The 18,981-nt window shown below is 41.8% G+C and overlaps 1 protein-coding gene across 1 annotated transcript; it reads right to left on the reverse strand.

The window, feature by feature from the left end:
* Window positions 1-269: 269 nt before the first annotated feature.
* On the reverse strand, window positions 270-18,767 carry XRCC3 (X-ray repair cross complementing 3). Its single transcript, XM_075192519.1, has 8 exons — window positions 18,517-18,767; window positions 9,907-9,963; window positions 6,817-6,954; window positions 4,652-4,864; window positions 4,037-4,191; window positions 3,449-3,661; window positions 1,739-1,785; window positions 270-845 (listed from the first exon to the last, which is right to left on the reverse strand). Exons 2-8 carry the CDS (start codon window positions 9,959-9,961, stop codon window positions 623-625), a joined length of 1,044 nt encoding a protein of 347 aa, XP_075048620.1. The 5' UTR covers window positions 9,962-9,963; window positions 18,517-18,767; the 3' UTR covers window positions 270-622.
* Between the last annotated feature and the right edge of the window lie 214 nt (window positions 18,768-18,981).

The following is an 18,981-nucleotide window of genomic DNA, read 5'->3' on the forward strand; positions in this document are numbered from 1 at the left end:
TGCCACAGGAGCGATGGTCCTGTACCTGTGTGTGTGGTGACAACACTTCTACTATGGAGGTAAGAATAGAACATGGGGAAGCTGGTTGATTGGAAGAAGTGTAGAGAAGATTAATTGTTAGAAAGAGGACATACAGGATGTACCATTAATAATTGATGACTATGACCAGGCGATGCACATGAAATATTTTGTATTCACACATCCGTTGTGTAATTTCCTCATCATTCAAATATTGTTAAAATTGAATCTGTTAAACAAAGAAACTAGAGGACTTCTGTAAATATTTAGTGCAAATTATAGAAAAAGTTCAGTTAAACACTTATTACATTGTAATTCCACTCCAACAATGCAGTGATTTCCTCTCTGGAGAACTAATGGCATAGAGCTGTGTCCACCATCCAAGATCCACATCTAAATCCTACAGTGCTGCTTTCCCCAACATCACGTTCTACATACAGAGCCCCTGTCGTTCTGACTTGGGAGTAACAGATCCATTCTATGTTACTGTACGTCCCAGAGGCAGCATTTACATTCATGTCTTCCACAACCTGTAGGAACCTTCTCCAACACATTTATGGTCCCAGCAGCAGGTATCTCTATACCTCACCGCTCAGATTAGGGTTCATGTCCCCTCGCCATCAATCCCTTTCACCCCTTCCATGTCTATCACGTAGTAACAAGTGGATTGAGGAATATGTGGAGCAAAGATTACCTCCATTGTCCGTAATATGCTGCCTGTATGTGGGGGAGGTGCCGTACGCTGCGTGCGAGACACCATGAGTCTCATTAGAAGCTGGTTAGACCAGGAGATCCCCAGAGCTGGCAGTACCTTCCGCTCCTGGAGCCTGATTAAATACACAAAGGAAATACCATCAGTGCTGCTTTCAGGCAGAATTAAGTTGGAGTCAGGTGACCCACAAGGAACCAATCACAGTACGGTATTGGTTCCTATTGAAGGAATGGGCTGCATTCTGGTGCATAGTAGTTCTGCCAGCACTGTGTGCAGGTCAGGGCACTACGCTAATGCAGCAGCACATCTGGCTTTGGACATGAGCCCTTTTATAGTACTAGCTCCTGTTCTGGTCTTTACTGGTGAACGGAGACAAGAGATGACCATGTAAAGATGAATATGAAGACACACACAGAGCCCTGGCACGCAGGCATTATTACAAAACTCCTGTTGCTCCACTGATCCCTACATGACTATATGACATTCCTACGTTCTGTCTAAAATTGAGCGGAGGAGAGGGGTTCCCAAACCTTAAGCGGTTACGTTCCTTTATTCTGAGCCCCACCACCTTAACAATAAAACCAACTTTTATGACCATGCCAGTAATCAGTTCACCTTTAACTCTCATTTAACATTGCTGTCTGTGAAAATATTTTTGGAAGCCTTTCAAACAAAATAAAATCAGTTTCTAGTAATACCTTTGTATGTATTTTTTAGTGACTGGATACAGCCATGATGATCTATCTCACAGCAGGTACACCTAAAATACTACATTAATGTAAACTTCCTGCTCTCTAGCAAAATTTGAGATGCAAAAGATAACTAATGTTTTCTACAACACATTTAACAGACCACATTGATGTAAGTGAGGAGGGGGACTAGTGATGGACTCACTGAGAAATGAGGCAGCATACACTAAGCAACTTCTGAGTAAAACGAGAACAGGAGTAAAATAAGGTCGATTTACAAAAATAAAAATGAAAAGCTGTGATAATATATAAAACTTACCCGCAGTGAGTCAGGACAGAGTCTGTTTCTTTCACAGTGTCTGTGACCTACAGAGTAATTAGTGTATATGATGAGTTACTGAATTATTAGTGGCAGCCGAGATCTGCAAATAGTTTAGCAAGAGCTGCATTGTGGCTGTGGGTCAGAATATCTATTAGTGGGATATAGTCCTGGGGAATTTCATGTCTCTCTTGCAATACAAGTTACAGGTATTTCTAGCTACAAATGTTGTAGCCCACACATTAAACTGTATTCTTCAGCCAATTTATTATGACATTATATTTAGCCATAAGAGATCAGTGCCAGGATAGCAGCAGTCTAAAGACTATTTTGGCAATCCACAGTCACCCCAGCCTGAATGAGGACAGGTGCACTGCTGATGAAAACAGCTGACAAGTGCCTGGGTATCTCGCAGGTGGTCTAAGTATCATGTGCTCCCTTCTAAAGTCACATACACAATCCAGGCACTGACTATGGGACGGATAAGAATGATTTGCATAGAGCACAGATCCCCAGCGTCCAGGTGATCTTCTGACAGTTTGTACATAAGAAAGTAAATAAAAGGGAAGTGCTTCCATAGGATTGACTCCGCTCAGTCTTCGTGCGCGCACATAACTCTCGATTGTCCCGATTTGTGGTGCTTTTCCAGAAGTGGGCAAAGTTGATTTGGAGTGTGGGTTTGTGGATTGAGGGCTGGGATTTATTTTTTATTTTTTTACTATATTTTTTGCACTAAAGTCACAAACAAACAATTATTTTATCAAAAAAATGTTTGCTTATATTTTCCTTTATAGTGTAATTGTATCGAAAAACCATAATACACAATCAGTGCATTTTTAAACAGGGATACAATAAAGGGGTGATCATGGGAAGGAGGGAAAGGGGGTTAGAGATACAATTAATAATATAATAAGGGCCATCATTTTGATATCACATTTGAAACAGTATATAGGCAGGTATAGACTACTCAGGGAAAGAGATTCAACAGGGCAGCACAGTGGCCTAGTGGTTAGCACTTCTGCCTCACAGCACTGGGGTCATGAGTTCGATTCCCGACCACGGCCTTATCAGTGTGGAGTTTGTATGTTCTCCCTGTGTTTGCGTGGGTTTCCTCCGGGTGCTCCGGTTTCCTCCCACACTACAAAACATACTGGTAGGTTAATTGGCTGCTATCAAAAATTGACCCTAGTCTCTGGCTCCCTCTCTGTCTGTCTGAGTGTGTGTCTATATTAGGGAATTTAGACTGTAAGCTCCAATGGGGCAGGGACGGATGTGAATGAGTTCTCTGTACAGCGCTGCGGAATTAGTGGCGCTATATAAATAAATGATTATGATGATGATTCTGACAGGGAAGGGCATCCAACTGAGTGCATTACTCCACCAAATCTATGAATGGCAGCCAATCGAACAAAGTGTCGGTGAACTCCGCATATTAATCTTGGGAGAAAAGGATAAGGCCTCATTCATACCTGGGATTTTTTTTTGGACCAAATATTGGGAGGTTTGCTCTCCCGCAAACATCTTTGTTCCATAAGATGCCTCACGTCGCGTAAGAGTATCATTAGGGGAACTAGCTATTATAACAAGCAAAACTGATTCTCTCCAGCTCCTGATGTAATTAGGCGGGGGCTACAAGACTACCCCTCTATCTCACTAGGCAGGACAATAAGCTTTGTACCATTTATACATGGGGAGAACATAAGACTTTACCTGATTGATACAGAACACAGGCGTTGTGAAGCTACTGCTCAGATGGTGAAGTTTGGCTCCAAGCGTCTGCAGATGTTTAGCCTTCAGGACGGCATCTCTGGCAGCAAATTCACAGCGAAACAAAGCGGCGATGGAATCGATCACGATCAGGCGGATCTGACCGCGCAGGAGGAGGATGGGAAGTCTCTTTGTGATGCAGACTGTCAGCATGTCCTGCACAACGGGACAGTCACAATCCTAAGCAGTGTATGACAGCAGTTCAGGAATAACCAGATACGGATTACTTTCTACGGACTACACGCGTTGTCCTGTGTACCCCCTTTCATTGCCTAAAATTTTCCCCTTGTGCGATTTAACCACTTCCTGTCCTTCTGCAAACAATGGAGGCTTATTCATAGTCATTATAATATAGCCAATCAATTCACTAGGAACTCTAGTGCACTACATACATATCTGTTGCATTACATGACACATTTATACATTGTACAGAATTACACATTATTTACATCCTGGTGCCATTGATAAGAATTTTTTTAAAAAAATCCTTAAAACTGAAGTGCTGATGATCATAATGTCTCGGTTACTTACTACGTCAGCTGCGTGTTCGATAAAGATACGGTCTCCAAACCGGATTTTGTGAATGACGTCAGCTGGGACTTCCGCTCTCAGCTTACTCTGCTGTTTAATAAGTTCCTGCAGGCGCTTACTAGGGAAGGCGTCTTCTGTGCAGATGTAGACCGCTCCTGTGCCGTAATATGTATATGTTATATCACATTAATCTTCTAGACTGCTGTATAATTCTTTAATCTAGCCCCCTGATTTAATGATAATAACATACAAGACAGATGGAAATAAGAGAGAGGACCAACAAAGTCACAAGTTATTTATAGAAAAGGTTTGAAATAATAATGGTTAAATGTAAGTTCCTGGATTTTCAAGTTGATTTTCTCAAATGATCTATCTGCTGGTAGTCTGAACAAACGTCTGTGCCAGCATGTTATATTTTGTGATTTTAGTTATAGATGTATTCACAAATATGGATTTTGTTAGTTTTGACTCACAAATGACTTTCTATGTGCATTGCTAGAAACCAGTGTTGTCTCCTAGATCAATAATCTTGATTAAAAGAAAAACAACACTTAGTGTCACACCCAAATTCCTGCTGTGTGATACTGTTATAAATAGGATTGCTGTTGTACGTACCTGCTCCAAGACCCCCATATTCTACTGGGTACTGAACAGAGAGACAGAGCTGGAGAGCGAACTGTGTCTTCCCTGCTGAACTCTCCCCAGCTAGTTCTGTAATGCCCACCAGGGGGAGCCCTCCTCTTAGTAGGTTATTCAGGACATTACAGCCAAGGCTCAACTTCAGGTGCTGAGAAGGGAAATTGGTCTTTTCTCTGTACATCTGCAACGCTGGAAATCATGATCATAAAGGAGAATGAAATCACAGGTCAGCACTGAAACCAGCGAAATTAACCCAATATCATAAGACTTTAGCACTTTGATCCATGCTTATAACATTTACATACCAAAGAAGAAAAACACCCACTGAAATAAGTTTAACTCCACCCAAAATTAAGATGTTACATTTGAGTGTCCTAAAATAAAATATAAAGTTTTATTCACTGGTGCTTTGTAAATTCAGGGATTCCCTAATGCATGTAATGTGTGAGAAAGAGGTAGTCTCTCCAGCTCAGATAGGCTTTGTAGAGTTGTCAATGCCCCTCCCCCGTGAATGTCTGATTTCTGCAAAATAAAAGCTTACAGGGAGGGGCTTGGAGACAGACCTGCCTTGAAGTTGTACGCACATAGGGAAACCTGCAGAGTCTCTGCTTCAGAGCTTCTATAAATGAAACTGGATTTTATTTTAGGTCACCTAATTAAAATAAAAATAGCTTTGGAGAAAATTGTCTGTAAGGCTCTCTCTTAAAAGTGACATGATTAAAAATATATATAATATAGACGTATTTATGCATAATTTATATTTGCTTTTCATCATAAACTGATGAACAGAAATTATTCTTCTCTCTTTTTTGGTGCATTAAAAAGTCAGGGTGTTTATACAATACCCAGGAAGACATTTATGCAAAACAGGAAAAAGGTGTTGTACCTCATATCATCTAATCAGATATCTGCACTAGTAACGGGACAGTTACAATCTGACTGATTGTTAGGAGTACACTGTAGCTATAACCTACAGCAGATGTTCCTGCTCCCCAAATAATCCAGACTCTGCGCAGATGGGATTCATTACTTGATGCCACCGTATAATTGTGCCCACACAGTGCCATCATCTGGTCCAGTCTGACTGACAAATACTTGGATCTGGGAGAATTTTGACCATTTGGAGAGATTGATGGCAATTAGCAGCGTGTGTGACCTCATACATACATACATACACACATATCTATATATCAGGATCCGCCGGCCCCCTAGTGATCATGATATCCAGCTTACTGTTCCAACAACCAGCTGTTTGAAACTACCACATTGGTCAACAACATCTGTGGGCATCAGACTATCTTAATGCTGAAATCACCTTTTTTTTTTTATCTCTACAGAATTCTCTTTATATGAAGGGACACTTTCAAAAGCGTTCAGAGAAATATTTACCTCATTTTGTTAGTGAAATTTGGCTTTTAAGTATACCCAGTGCGTCAACACACAGCAGATTTAATCATCCCAGCTCTATCCATAGTGCAAATTCCAATAATATCCATAGGGAAATGGCATTATGCAGAACGTCGGAACAAACATAGACCCTGAAGACTAATCGCCGGAACATTGCACCTCTGAAGCGCCCTGTTCCTCCGCAACATCTCAGCTCTACAGAGATAATCTGCCATTGCATTTATTTTACAACCATTGTGATGCCATCACTTGAGCGCTTCTCTCTAAGCAACTGTGAAAGGACCATATACAGCTGAATGAATTGAAGAAAGAAAAAGAAACTAATATGAAATCTTCTCCCTGAGGTCTTAAACCTCCCAACTCCTCACTGGAGATATCTCCACCAAAAAGGTTTGGCTGATCTTGGAAGCTGTGAGCTTCCAATCCAACGGTTACCCATGAACGCTCTAACAGTCCACTCTTATATTAAATGTCTCTTTACAGCATGCAGCCTTGCTGAAACCCCTTACCACTGATCATCCCTACAGTGGGCTCTTCACAGTATATTATATTATATATATTTAATTTGAAAGGAATTATGCATATTGTGGCTTCACAACAGCCACAAGCTCACACCAGCACAAGTATGGCAGTTCTTAGCAGCCACATCAAAGAACCCCATGCAGCTGCAGCCTGTGAGAAGCTTTTCACCTGGGAAGGATTTGTACAATAAAGAAATAACTTAATGAAATCACCTGTAACCACTGCATCTTTCTGCAGAGTAGCAGACACAGCCTTCTGTAAGCGCTGGATGTCCGTAACAGACAGCTGCGTAACCCTCTGCAGATCCACAACGGAGTAAGTTAAAATTTCTCTGGCAGATTTTATATTCGCTGGAAATAAAAAGAACAAGTTAGTTACACTGACAAACATCCCCTCAACCCACCTACTAATGACATGTACCTATCTCCCTGTGGTCATAGTTCATCCATCATCATGTACAAGAGAGGCTGTATACATCATATAATAAGACAACATACAAAATAAAAGTTGCAGTCACAGTGCTTAGCTATCCAGCTGTTCTGGCAATCGGGTCCAACAACCAGATTGTATTGCCAATTTTACTTATAAGAAACTATATTGTCCATATCATAGAATTTTAAATGAACACACCCAATTGGATAGGTAGAAGAGCCCTAGAGGTCAGTTTTTAAACGCCAAAGAACAAACTGATAAGAAAATAAATACAAACATTTAACACCTGTTTTGTTGATAATGATATAATTGTACATCATATACTGCCTATTCCAAAATAATCTATGGCTCATTATAGGGAGAGCCCTGAACTTGTAGCTTTAAAGCTCAAACTTGACCCAATAATCTGACCAATCAGGGAACCTCTTTGTGCTTTGGTTCGTTAGTTTGATTAACAATGGGGCTTGGCTGAAAGAAACGTATTCATTCTGGTCAGTATGTAAATCAGGGTTGGACAGACCAGAGGGGGGTCTTAAAAATTCTGCTGATACCTTTGTAACCCTCATTCTCTCCCTAATAATAAATATCTTTGGTGTGGATGAAATAAATCTAAGCAGAGTAAAATGATTATTTTACATGTAGCTTTAAGAATGCTGATGCCTCCTATTTGCCTGATTAATAATTTGTACTAGGATATTCCCAGGTCACAGAGAGGAGCAGAGGCTCAGCTTCCAATGTAATGTAATTTCGCGGTGTAAAGTGGAATAGCCAGGAGTAAGTGTTACATCATCATTCATATTGTTTAAATATAGAATCATCATCACCATTTATTTATATAGCGCCACTGATTCCGCAGTGCTGTACAGAGAACTAATTCACATCAGTATATATATATATATATATATATATATATATATATATATATATATATATATATATATATATATATATATATATATATATATATAAAATAAATGACTCCCACAGTAAATCAATAAAATGCCCTTAACCACTTCAGGATGTCCAAGATAAACATTTTAACAGATGTAACTTAGAATCATGACTAATATAATGCTGCATAAAATAACTTATGCTACCGTGAAGAACTCTGCATTTGATAAATTGCATGTAGACATCTTGATCTTAACCTATAGGTGCAGATATAGGTTGAACTCACAGGTCCAGCAGTTGTACCCAGAAGGATCCACTAGACCTTGGACACAACGCTGTCCTCGGCATTATGCTGCAATTTCCCACCGGCTTCACCGAGTAGTTCCGGAGCGTCGCCACACCAAGGAAAAACTCGTGTCAAAGGTCTACCAGAACCATCTCTGTACAGCGGCTGGACCCAGTGAGACCAACAGTCATTGCTGTTATCCTGTCTGTGACCAATGCTGTCACCTTGGTGTTGGCAGCTTTTGCAAACATGGAAAACAAGTGTCCAGCAGGGAGCGTGATGCCAAACAAGTACACCGGGCACACAGCTGGCAGGTAACCGCAAGAGTGCCCATAACCGAATGTGTTCTCCAGAACCAGAGCAGGAAGCAGTTAATATAAATGGTGAAGGACAGTTCTAGGTGCCATATAACAATTTCTACAATGACTAGTTTATTTTTCATGGCTCTACCTTCCACCATCTCTCTCCCCATTTGTACAGCACCGCATCACAGACGCACAGCAATGCCAGACACTAATGGCTGCTGTAATATTGGTGGCCGATGCTGCTTCTGACTTATAGTCACACTCACTTTCCCCACCAACAGGACAATTGTTATTCTGCTGTCTTATGTATCAGTTGCTCCCCACACCTCTTAGATTCTTTCTGCTACCGATTCCTCTCCCTATATAACCAAGCATCTGACTTGCTGTCCTCATTGCTTTGTTACATTACTTACCTGTCTTTAAATCACCTGCAACAGTGACTCCCAGATTCCTTCCCTTCTCGGTAGTTTATATTATAGTGCCATTAATACTATGTTTAAGCTTTGGGTTTTTGAGACCCAAGTGCATAATTTTACATTTGTTAACATTATGCTGTAGTTGCCACTCTTAGTTTTACCCCTCCTTGTGTGTCTACCCTGTTGCATGCCCTTACCCCGATATTGGCCCAATAGAAAGGAGATGTCAATTACCGAGGGAGCCACCATGAAAAATATGGCAAGGGGATCACAAACATGACTGCCAAACAGAACCTATCAAAGAGTATTTGTCTCTTGTTTCAGCCTCGTTACTGGAAAACCAGAGAGAAAGACTCGCTATTACTACTCATAACACAAGAATGGTATTGGGGGGGAAAAAATAATCTGAAACGGCTATTTGGGTATTTCATCCTTTTTTCTAACTCACAAATCAATGTCTGTCATTAAATATGGCAACAAGCGCAATATTTGGAATTGTATTGGGCAACCTGAATTGTGCTACAAAGCTTCACCTGCACCTCGCTACATAGTGATTTCCTACCAGTCATATCTGGTACCGCTGTGATCTCATGGCCACTGAGGTTTAATTCTCAGTTCCCCTAATACTAAAGATTGTTGTCTGATTATATATTGTGAAGATTACTGGTTATTATAGACTGGTCACTGGGCTATAATACAATATTTTGGGCAATTATATGCTGATCACTGGGCAGTACAATGCTAAATTAGTATACCATGCACTGCGTGAAATAATATTTGTTTTTTCTTACGTAAATATATCCCTTAACTAAAAAAGGGATTGCTGCCTCCTCACTTTTAAAGGAATCTGTGGAGCCTGGGTTCATTATCAGGACATATTAACATAACTCGGCTAAAGCAGGTATATACCGATAGTCTGTACTGTTAGCACCAGGGCCGAGAGACACATACAAAATGTAACAAACATCTTACCCTTATTAACGGCTGCAATGATCCGAGGATGCAAATCCAACTGCTCCCAGTCCATAGCTTCATGGAAAGCATTGTTTAAAGGAAAAAAAAAGAAGAAAAAAATTTAGAAGAATTAAAATTAAGAGATACAAGTTTAGGGGTAAATGTATCAAGGTGAGTTTTCCCAGCAGGTTTGAAAAGTGGAGATGTTGCCCATTGCAACCAATCAGATTCTAGCTGTCATTTTGTAGAATGCACTAAATAAATGATAGCTAGAATCTGATTGGTTTTTCAAACCCACCGGAAAACTCTCAGCTTGATACATTTACCCCCAGGAATCATTTCTTCCCTGATAGTTACACATTACATGATGAAACACTTTCAGATAGATGGCACACAAGTATGCAGTACATTTAAGTGAGGACAACAAACAGTAATAAACAATTCACATCAAAGTGCGCCAAAGGAACAACTCATTTCAGTTAGATGCTACACTGCGTAAAGTGTTTATCTTATAGTGCACAGTACTTCCTTTATAGACGAGGTCAGGCCTGGACAACCTGTGACTCTCCAAGTGTTGTGGAACTACAAGTCCCAGCATGCTTTGCCAGCCAATATCTTCACAACACCAGGATAGCCACAGATAGCTCAGGCCTGGACAAAGGTCTGCAGATACAAGCTAACCAGAAGTAAAACAGTGGTAGACAACATGAGGCCGTAGGGTGTCCATCTTCAAATGTACCACACATTACCCTTAATCTCAATAAGTTAAAACAATACATTTAACCAAAGAAAGAGACACCCATCTAAATAACATATCTGCAGGCAATGTAAACAAGTAACAAGCTATAACATACAACTCTGACAAAGCAGGAATAAGCTGGAGGCGACAGCTTGGGATGCTGCCTATTGCCCATCGCTGCCTTAAGTACGACTAAACCACACAGATATGAACCACTGTCGCTCTGCTCAACATGCAGTCAGGTGATACCCAACATCTCGGCTCAACGCCACTCCAGGGAATACACAAAACAGGGACTGTGAAGGAGCGTTAATATCTCGGGATCAGTAATAGTCCCAGGCGACGGATACCAAACATGTATTATTTGGGAGTACGGCGCAAGGATATGGGAAACTAGATTGTATAGTATGACTCCATGAATTATCTTTTAACTTGTTTATTGCAGCATATTACACAGTTCTGTACATGTCAGAGTGAATGATTACCGCATCAGTCCCTGTCACAGTGGAGCTCACAACCTAATTTCCATACCACGGGCAGATATATAGACATGTGTTTTAGAAGTTAAACATGTTTGAACATCCAGCAGTTACTGCAGTTATGCTAACAGTAAAATATCAATTTAAAATATGGGGTAAAGTACTCAGGGCTATGTAAATGTAAGATTGAATGAAGCTGCGGAGGGGTGTGTAACCAATAAGAAGCCACAATCAGAGATCACAACTTATTGGCCCTCCCACTCACACCCGTCTCAGGGGCCATTTTCAATTGGTGAGCAAGAAATATTGGTGGCCTCCTACGTGCATCTTTTACGTTCTCCTGTCCAGGAGATCCTGGAGGGCGCATGGTGACTGGATAGGGTGTTACTCAGACCCAGATACCTGCTGGGCAAAGTCGCTGCTTAATAATGCAAATTGTGTCATCATGCTCCACCTCTGCTGCGGTCTGGGGAGGGCTTCTGCTCTTCTTGGTGTCTCCCTGAAATTCTGGAGCCTCCCAGGGTAATCTTGTGACCTCCACCCATCCTTCCTTCTGGGTCCCAAATAATGTACAACCTTTATAGGAAACAAGTCCCCCTCATCCTGGTTTATTAGTATGCATCAAGAGTATGAATAATGATACAGGTGGGATCCCTACACACATGCCCCTCACCTGTGTGGAGCGTAGGACGATGAAAGACTAGTGTTCATGGACATGACGCTTCTCATAGGAAACTACTGTAACATACCAACCAGGGCTGCCAACCCTGAAATGAAAAGCAAGCACCTGCTAAGTGAAAAACAAGCCCAACCCAAAACTAAAAAGGTAAATTTACCCATATCTTAATTTTGATGTGTGACTGTATTCACTAGATGCCATTCTTTTTATCCTACCTATATTGAATGTGTGTTTTCATTCCCTTGTAAGGGTAATTTAATTTACTTACATAAATTCTTCCCTTCTCCCCCTTCCTCGATTCCGTCTCCGTTTCCCCCGTCTCATCCATGTGTCTGTCTGTCTGTCTTCCCCTCCCTTTAGATTGTACGCTCCTTTGAGCAGGGTTCTCCTACCTCCTGTTTCCATCACTTTTAACTGCGCTCTCCAGCTACTCAGCTCACCTCCTCTTGGTCCATCTGTCTCCTCTTGCTTCTCTCCGTTCCCCTCAGTGGCTCTTACCTGTCATCCGTGCCCACCCTCTTGGGCCCAAGTTACCTGCTTGTACTGACTTTTCCCCTCCCTCTCGTTAGCTGAGCCTGAGCCCCTAGAGTTATAGCGCTTACTGTTACTTGTACTGTGCCGTTGTTTGTCCTTGTACGGTGCTACGGATACTTTGTGGCACCTTAGAAAAAATTTATAATAATAAATTACAAGTAGTCAATGTGCCCTTAACTGCCACCAATTTTACCTACTTTTTAAGTGAGGGAGAGCCTTGGTTAGTGCAGCTCTTGCATCACTAGAAAGATCAGTCCCCTCTCCAATTTCTTTTCATATAATAATTTCTACACTATCTTCAATGTCTCTCTAATATTTTGCAGCACATAATGGAGATGTTGCCTATAGCAACCAGATTATAACCATTTATTTAGTACATTCTACAAAATGGCGGCTAGAATCCGATTGGTTGCTATAGGCAACATCTACACTTTTTTTAAACCTACACTTTAGTAAATATACCCCATTGACTTTAAGTTTACTAGAATTTCCATAAATATTCAATGTAAAGTTGTGCAAAGATTTTACTCAGATTTCAATTGGAGATGGACATCACCTACTGTATATATTTTCACACAGTCCTTTGTATGTATAATATTGTTTCTAACATTGAATAAAATAATATGTTACAATATGCAACTTTGTACTTCTATTAAATAAAGAGCACAAACCAAATTAACAAAAACAAAACAACTTTATTATTTAACCACTGTAGGTAGTAACATTTTGCAGTATTAAAGACAATTCAACATATTATAAACGTATACATAAATATTAAATAGTAACCGAATTCAATAAATTACATAAAGGAATTTGGGAACAGATTACACTGTTACATGAAAATATCCTCAAATAGCCAACTTGTGAGGAAAACAGTATAGGAACAGAGAAAGGACACTGTAGTAAAGTGCAATTAAACAAGTATTAAGTTCATCGGAGCTTTCGCCGCCATCTAAAGCAGCGTCCATGTGGTACATTCTGGAATGAAACCGCTGAAGCCTATCGGGACTTGGATTAAAGTCCTTGCAGCAAATGCCCAAGCGTCTCAAACCGCACCTGACATAAAGAATGCCACATAAAGTCTTCCGACTCATCCGGTTCCTCAGCTTCGATTTGGCCGATGTTGGTTTGTGAGAACACCCGTTCCACATCAGCATTGCTGAAAGGCATGGCAAGGAGAGAAAGTGCAAATAATGCCAGCTCTTTGAAGTACATATCACCACTGCCATCTTTAAAATTGAATACCTCAATCCAAAATTTCTCAGCGTGCTCATCATCCATATCCTTCCACTTCTGAAGATGAATTGCTTTATACTGGGTATCCAAGGCTCCCAAGCCTCCTTTGAAAGTCTTCAGCATCGAGATGCTTGCAAGCGGTGGTTTGGCCTGCGAAAGGATAATTGACGGACTGAATGCAGCCATAGATTCCCACAGATGAATGTTGGCTGGAAGTCTTTCCTGAACCTGCTTGGCGGCTTCTAGCAGGAAATCTCTGCATCTGCTTTTTAAGGATTGCTTTAACATCATTGCTGAGCTTAGCTTCTTCAACAGCAATGGTGAAATAGACCCCAAAATTTACAGCGCATAGGGGCAGGTGGTTGGATGAGTCATTCAAATTAACATCAAGAAGACTGAAGTAATTACAAGGAATCCTTTCTGGAAGATATACCCTTGACAGAAGGGTACGGAAGAAGGCGTGAAGACAGTCAAGCATCTTGAATGCATTACAAGACTCTAGCTGGAAGAGCTTGTTAATGTGGTCAAATTCCTGAAGAACAGGCGTCAGAAACTGTAAATACAATTTCTTTACAGGGTCACAGTACATCTGGTAGAGGACTTCTGCATCATAGCATTGCTGTTCGTCCTTACTCAGCTGAAAATGCAACATTAGTTCCTCCCACCGACTGAGTATCCGCTGGCAACAAGTGTACATCGAGAGCCATCTTGTAGAGGACAATTGAAGCAGCTTCAATGGCACTTCCCCTTGATTAATCAGAGGGTATCTCAGTGCATATTCTCGCTGACGCAGAGGGCTATGAGAAAACCAGTTGTAGGAGTGGGACACCAGGAACTCCAGATTGCTTGGCAGTGTGTCTACAGCTTTACTGGCACAAAGTTAAATAGAGTGGCATACACATTTTATAAGGGTCAGGTCTTTATTCTTCTGAAAGAGATGACTATACACAGAGTCCATCCTTCCAGCCATGATGCTACATCCATCAGTTCCAATGCCAATACAATTTTGGAAATCGAGTTCAATAGAGTCAATAAAATGTAGTAGTGCTGTAGCAATTGCTTCTGCTGTTTCGACTTCTAAATTTACTATTCCCAAAAAAGTTGACACAATCTTGTCCAGGGAGCGGCTGAAGTAGCGCCCTACTAAACATAACTGCTTTACTGCAGAGATGTCTGTGGTGTCATCCATGACCAGAGAGTAAGGAGACTGACCAATATCAGTGATAAGATCAGCCAACATGCAGGGACCAATTACATTGTTTATCAATGAAGCACACTTTGTTGGATGCAGATCTTTTTCACAGGTAGATCCTACAAGCTCCCCAAGGTGATCCGCAAACTCAGTACCAGAATGGCATGCGAAGTAACAAGCCAGTCTCAGTTCTGCTGTGTGGCTCGGTGTTGATGCCATCGCAAATGTACATTCAAGATTTGTTAATCGCGTCTCTGATAATTCTTTACAGTTGCTCTTGTGCTTGTCTGTGTCTGCATGATGGGCACGGATGGTAGTTTTACAAAACTTGCATGTAGCTTTTGAATCATCGCCAACCACTGGCCTGACCCAATCCTTCAGGCCATTTTCTTCTTCCCGGTTGGCATTGTATCTCCTGCCATACTCAGTCCATTTGATTGGTGCCATTCTCAATATCTTTAGAATACAACAGACAAAATGGGCAATGTTAACATACATCGCCAAATGAAGTAACTGTACTAGAGAATCAGTATGATAATATAAACCATGACAGTTGACACGAATACAGGGCACAGGAACAAAGTCCACCCAACGTATGTGCCCTATTGCAGCAGACATGTAAAATCCCCTCAACACTGATCTCAGCTATAGTACACCTGCAATTATGGAGCAAAACATGACTCAGTGTAACCTGATAAATACATTAATAGCACCCAACAACCCTGCATCAGTACAGGGAGAAAAAGGGAAGAAAAAAATCTCTTATAGTGGGTGCACCATCTGAGTTCACATTAAGTTTATTAAAAAAAAAAAAAAAAAAGTATTACTTTATTTCAAATATATTTTAAAACCAAATTCAAATATTTATTTTGCAGACCACAAACCCACCCCACCTTTTTTTTTTGTTTTAAAACTAAATAATGTCTTGTCCCTGTGATTGGTCAGTCTGCACAGCAGTCAATAAGATTATGGGATACAGCCAGGGCCTGATTAGCCAAAAGGCTGCAGCCTGGGGCGCCGGGTCGGGATGGGGGGGGGTGGCGCAGCGCTGGTTAAGTTAAAAAAAAAGTCCTTTTTTTGTGGCAGATTCAACCCCCCCCCCCCCCCCCCCCCCCCCCCCCCCCCCAAAAAAAAAAAATTCCTACTGTATGGGGTCCGCCCCTGTGTATGGAGTCCACCTATGACTCCATACACAGTCAGTGACAGGCTCAGCTGCAATAAGCAGGCGGCAGCTGACAGCTTCTGATTAGCCATCAGTGTGGGCACGGTGCACTGTTTAGCGTGGCCACGCGAGATGTTAACATCTCACATGACCACACTTAGCAGACAGATCGTGCCCGCACTGCTAGAAGGAAGAAGCACTGGAGCATCGCACGGGACAGAAGAGGACCAGTCCAGCAGTCCACAAGGTAAGTTAAAGTCAAAAGCAGGCTGTGGGGGCATAGTTATTAATTGTCCATGGGGGGGGGGGGGGGGGATCATGACTCATGTTGGGGTGGAAATAGGGACAACATTAGTAACTGTCTAGGAGGGGGGATATCATGACTCAGGGGTGGGGATAGGCTGCAGGGGCATCAAAATTATTAATTGGCTATGGGAGGGTTAATTAGCTGACTGTCAGGGGTTGGTAGATGTCTGTATATGACTATAAATTATTTTCATATACTTTATTGCCTATATGTGCCTGTACTAACGGGGATGTTTTATTTTGTCATAATGGAGTGTTTAGTTTGAATCATTCAGGGTTAAAATTTTGCATTATAATAAATTTTTTTGCACATTTTCAATATAGGACCCCAAGGTTCCAGAAGCCAACTGACGACAACGATTTAAGAACAAGCAAGAGAGAACATCAGGTAGTCTGCACTGCAAGATCAGGTAAGAGAGAGCAGCCTATCCCCAGATTTTAATTTACATCTTCCTCCAATGCATAATGGGTTTGCCCACGTGCAAAGTTACAATTTTTTTTTTGGGGGGGGGGGGGGGGGGGGGGGGGGGGATTTCCTTTCCTTAATGAATCAGGGCCTGTGTGTTTTTATGTATTAATTAATATCGTACGTACAAATTATATATATATATATATATATATATATACATATATATATATACACACATATATATATATATATATATACATACATACACACAGCAGTGAAGTGGGCTGATGTCTGATATTCTATACCTACACTTCTGCCTTAATTGTAAAACTGTTCTAAGTTTCCATTTTGAACACTGTATCAATATAGAAATAAAGGTATTGGTTGGGAGGGGTGTGTAGGGGCATCAACCGGCATGTTAGCCTGGGGCAGCTGGAACCCTTAATCAGGCCCTGGTTACAGCACAAGTGTTTTACCACATAGTTAAGCTCTCTAGGAGTTTTAACATTATTTCAAATGACAGCAAATGACAGCATTTGAGGCAAGCAAACTGAGATACATTAAACATGTGAGATCTGCATAGCACATGAGCACAAGTTGCTGGCAGCAATACAACCATCTTCTCTGTGCCCGCTCCTGGAGACTGCACATAAATTGGTTTATAGGGCACAGTCTAGGCCTGCATGTTAGGAGGACAATGGGGAATAATGAGCAATTAAACCATACTTGCCAACTCTCCCTGAATGTCGGGGTGATCTCCCTCACTCCCTGAAGAGTCTGGCATTCTCCCTGATACTGAGCCAGTACAAGACGTGGTTGGCTTCTCCATCTGTGGCACGATGACACAGTTCCGAAATTGTGTCCTATGTCCACGTATAGATGCCTATGGAGGTAGCCATTTTCATGGAGACCAAGATTTAATCAAAGACTGACAGGTAAGACAACCTGACTTCAGTAATGTAAAAAGACACTTTAGTCTCTAGAGCAGGGGTGTCCAACCTTTTAGCTTCCTGGGCACATTGGAAGACGACGAGTTGGTTTGGGCCGCACATAAAATACAAACAATATATACCACAAGGGTATGTAATGGGGAAGCCTAGGTGACCTCCCGAACATCATCATTGGCGGAAAAAAATTCCATAGCACCATACAGCAAGGAATAGAAACACTATTAACAACTATTTGCCAAATAGATTTCCTTTACATATGCATTTTCACTGGAATTTGTTCTTGCGTCTTGTCACGCAACACCAAACGAAAGTGTATATGAGATCTAAAAAGCCAAAAAAATGCATATCTAAGGGAAGCATCAAATGCGGTGGAAACTCATAACTCCTCTTCCATATGTTTTGTTTTCCCCACTCTCAATGCATTTATTAAGTTTGTTCTTATTTTCCTTATTACATTCACCTTTTTACTTCTCTTTACATTTCTCCTCTTTGGTATAATTCTTCTTGATTACTAAATGCACTGCAGCTGATCGCGAGTTCGCGCTGGTGACTCCTCTGTGCGGCGCTCTGCAATGGATGTTGGGCGTGATGACGTCACACCCGACATTCACTGCGAGTGCCGCACAGAGGAGGAGACCAGGAGCACCAGCTGACGTGACCGCTTGACCGCAAGGTAAGTATTTTCTTTTCTTTCATTAACAGCGCTTCCCCCTTTCCACAACCAAAACTCCTGCTGGGCCACATTTACAGGTGCACTGGGCCGCATGCGGCCCGCGGGTTGGACAAGCCTGCTCTAGAGATTCATTAGCTGCTTTTCTTTAACGCATATTTGCCTACTCTCCCGGAATGTCCGGGGGACTTCCGCATTTCTGGGAGACCTCCCGGGCTCATAGGAGAAGGACATCTCATAAACCCACTTCCCATGGTGACTTGGACACTTACCTTCCCCGAAGCTTCACCAGGTCTATACAGGCGTGGACCTCACAGAGAAGAGGACGGCTCCGCTTTACAAGGTCAGTGAGCAACCAGTACTGGGCTGTGTGGGAAGCGCTTCCCCCGGACTCTAGCGTCCTGAGGCCGGTGGTGGTATTACAGGATCACCGCTGGTGTGACGAGACTGTGATAGACTGTCAACCTCTACCGTAGTCTGGCTAATAATGGTTACCCAGCTCTGTGTAAATGCCGCGCACTTCTGCCAACCAATCACGTTACAGACAAACAAAGTTACCGTCCAATGGCAGCACACACACTCACCACATGGCCAGCCAACGCCCACCCACTCCCCCGACTCGGCCACCTTATTGGCCGAGGTCGTTGTCAACAGACGTCACGTGGCGCGGTCGTCCAATCGGGCTCGACAGGGGAGGTTTGTCCAATGAGCCGATTTGATTTGCTCGTTCTAGTTAA

The sequence above is a fragment of the Mixophyes fleayi genome, chromosome 12 (genome assembly GCF_038048845.1).
Source record: "Mixophyes fleayi isolate aMixFle1 chromosome 12, aMixFle1.hap1, whole genome shotgun sequence".
Lineage (NCBI taxonomy): Eukaryota > Metazoa > Chordata > Amphibia > Anura > Limnodynastidae > Mixophyes > Mixophyes fleayi.

Excerpts from the sequence above, each read along its gene's own strand:
- XRCC3 (XM_075192519.1), bottom strand. The coding sequence starts at position 9,961 with ATGGACTGGGAGCAGTTGGATTTGCATCCTCGGATCATTGCAGCCGTT. Across the intron at positions 6,955-9,906 it reads CATTGCAGCCGTTAATAAGG|CGAATATAAAATCTGCCAGA; the intron begins GTAAGATGTTTG and ends TTTTATTTCCAG. Across the intron at positions 1,786-3,448 it reads CTGTGTTCTGTATCAATCAG|GTCACAGACACTGTGAAAGA; the intron begins GTAAAGTCTTAT and ends ATTACTCTGTAG.